This window comes from Canis aureus, chromosome 32 (genome assembly GCF_053574225.1).
Source record: "Canis aureus isolate CA01 chromosome 32, VMU_Caureus_v.1.0, whole genome shotgun sequence".
Lineage (NCBI taxonomy): Eukaryota > Metazoa > Chordata > Mammalia > Carnivora > Canidae > Canis > Canis aureus.
Window position 1 is genome coordinate 5,169,863 of NC_135642.1, and position 1,499 is coordinate 5,171,361.

General features: G+C 36.3%; 1 protein-coding gene across 1 annotated transcript; it reads right to left on the reverse strand.

The window, feature by feature from the left end:
* Positions 1 to 202: 202 nt before the first annotated feature.
* LOC144303631 (olfactory receptor 4F21-like) lies at positions 203 to 1,138 on the reverse strand. Its single transcript, XM_077882080.1, has one exon. The coding sequence runs from the start codon at positions 1,136 to 1,138 to the stop codon at positions 203 to 205; it is 936 nt and encodes a 311-aa protein (XP_077738206.1).
* Positions 1,139 to 1,499: the final 361 nt, after the last annotated feature.

Consider the following 1,499-nt stretch of genomic DNA (forward strand, 5'->3'; position numbering starts at 1 on the left):
TCTCTGTTAGAATATCAATTCTTCATATGATGAATTTACATTCCCATGATTGGTAAGGGTCATATACTCCACAGGTGAAGTAGCAACAGGCCTAGGATGGGAGATGATGAGTTCATTCAGGATGTTAAGTTTGAGGTACTTAAATAGGGATGGGTCACCATGTAATGGGATGGTTAGTTTTAGAGCTCCAAGAAAGATGTGATCAACAAAATCTGGAATAAGATATCTTTTTGCTCAGTCTTTTTATAGCTACCTTTGTGTCTTTGTTCCTTAGTGTATAGATGGTAGGATTCAGGGCAGGGATGATAGCAAAATCCACAATGAACAGATTTTTATCAATTGAAGGTGGGGGAGAAGGCCAGACGTACAGAAACATGCATGGGGTGAAAAACAAAAAAACCACAGTGATGTGAGCTGACAAAGTAACAAATGCCTTGGATAATTCTCCTGAAGAACGTTTCCAGACTGTAATCAAAATGAATGAGTAGGAAAGGATTAGCAGGAAGAAGGTGCCCATGCTCATGAAGCCACTGTTGGCAGTAACGATAAACTCAAACTTGACTGCATCTGTGCATGCAAGTTTTATGATCTTAGGAAAGTCACAGTAAAAGCTGTCTACTTTATTAGGCCCACAAAAAGGCAAGTTTATAACAAATAAAAACTGAGACATAGCATGAATCACTCCCGTTACCCATCCAGTGATTACGAATGAAATACATATTTTAGAGTTCATGATTTTCAAGTAGTGAAGAGGTTTACATATTGCTGTACATCTGTCAAATGCCATGGCTATGAGTAATACCATCTCCACTCCTCCTATGATGTGGATGAAGCATATCTGTGCCATACAACCTTGGAAAGAAATTACTTTGTATTCATTTAAGAGGTCTTTGATTATTTTGGGAACTGTGGTAGAGGAAAGACACACATCAATGAGGGACAGGTTGGCCAGCAGAAAGTACATGGGAGAATGTAGGTGAGAATCAAAAATTACCAAAAACAAAATAAAAAGATTTCCCAAGATGACTGCTAAATAGAGCAAAGAACATACCAAGATGAGAAAGAGCTTTTTCTCCCAAGAACAAGAAAGGGCCAGTAACACAATCTCTGTGACCACAGAATCATTTAATCCACCCATTGACTGGACAGGAGAGCTGATTTTCAAGTGACCTGAAGATAAAAATTAAAAAGAGAAATTATTACTGGCAGAAACATAGATTCCCTATTTGCCTTGCAAATTAAGTTAGATATAATTGACTGAGAAGAGAAAAATTAAGAATTTGGAGGGAATAAGTTTAGTAGCAAATTTAGTACATAAAAGGGGATATGTGAAGGAAAATATGTGACTATAAATTTTGCAGATAGAGTCAAAAGGAGTTACTTTATTTTTCACCCTATACTTAAATCTTTTTAAAATTTTTTTCTCAAAGGTTTCTTGATCATTATCCTGACCATTGCCCTAAGTATTCTCATTCCACATAAATATGTAATTCTCTATT

Coding starts and splice junctions, on each gene's coding strand:
- LOC144303631 (XM_077882080.1), bottom strand. CDS start 1,138: ATGGGTGGATTAAATGATTCTGTGGTCACAGAGATTGTGTTACTGGCC.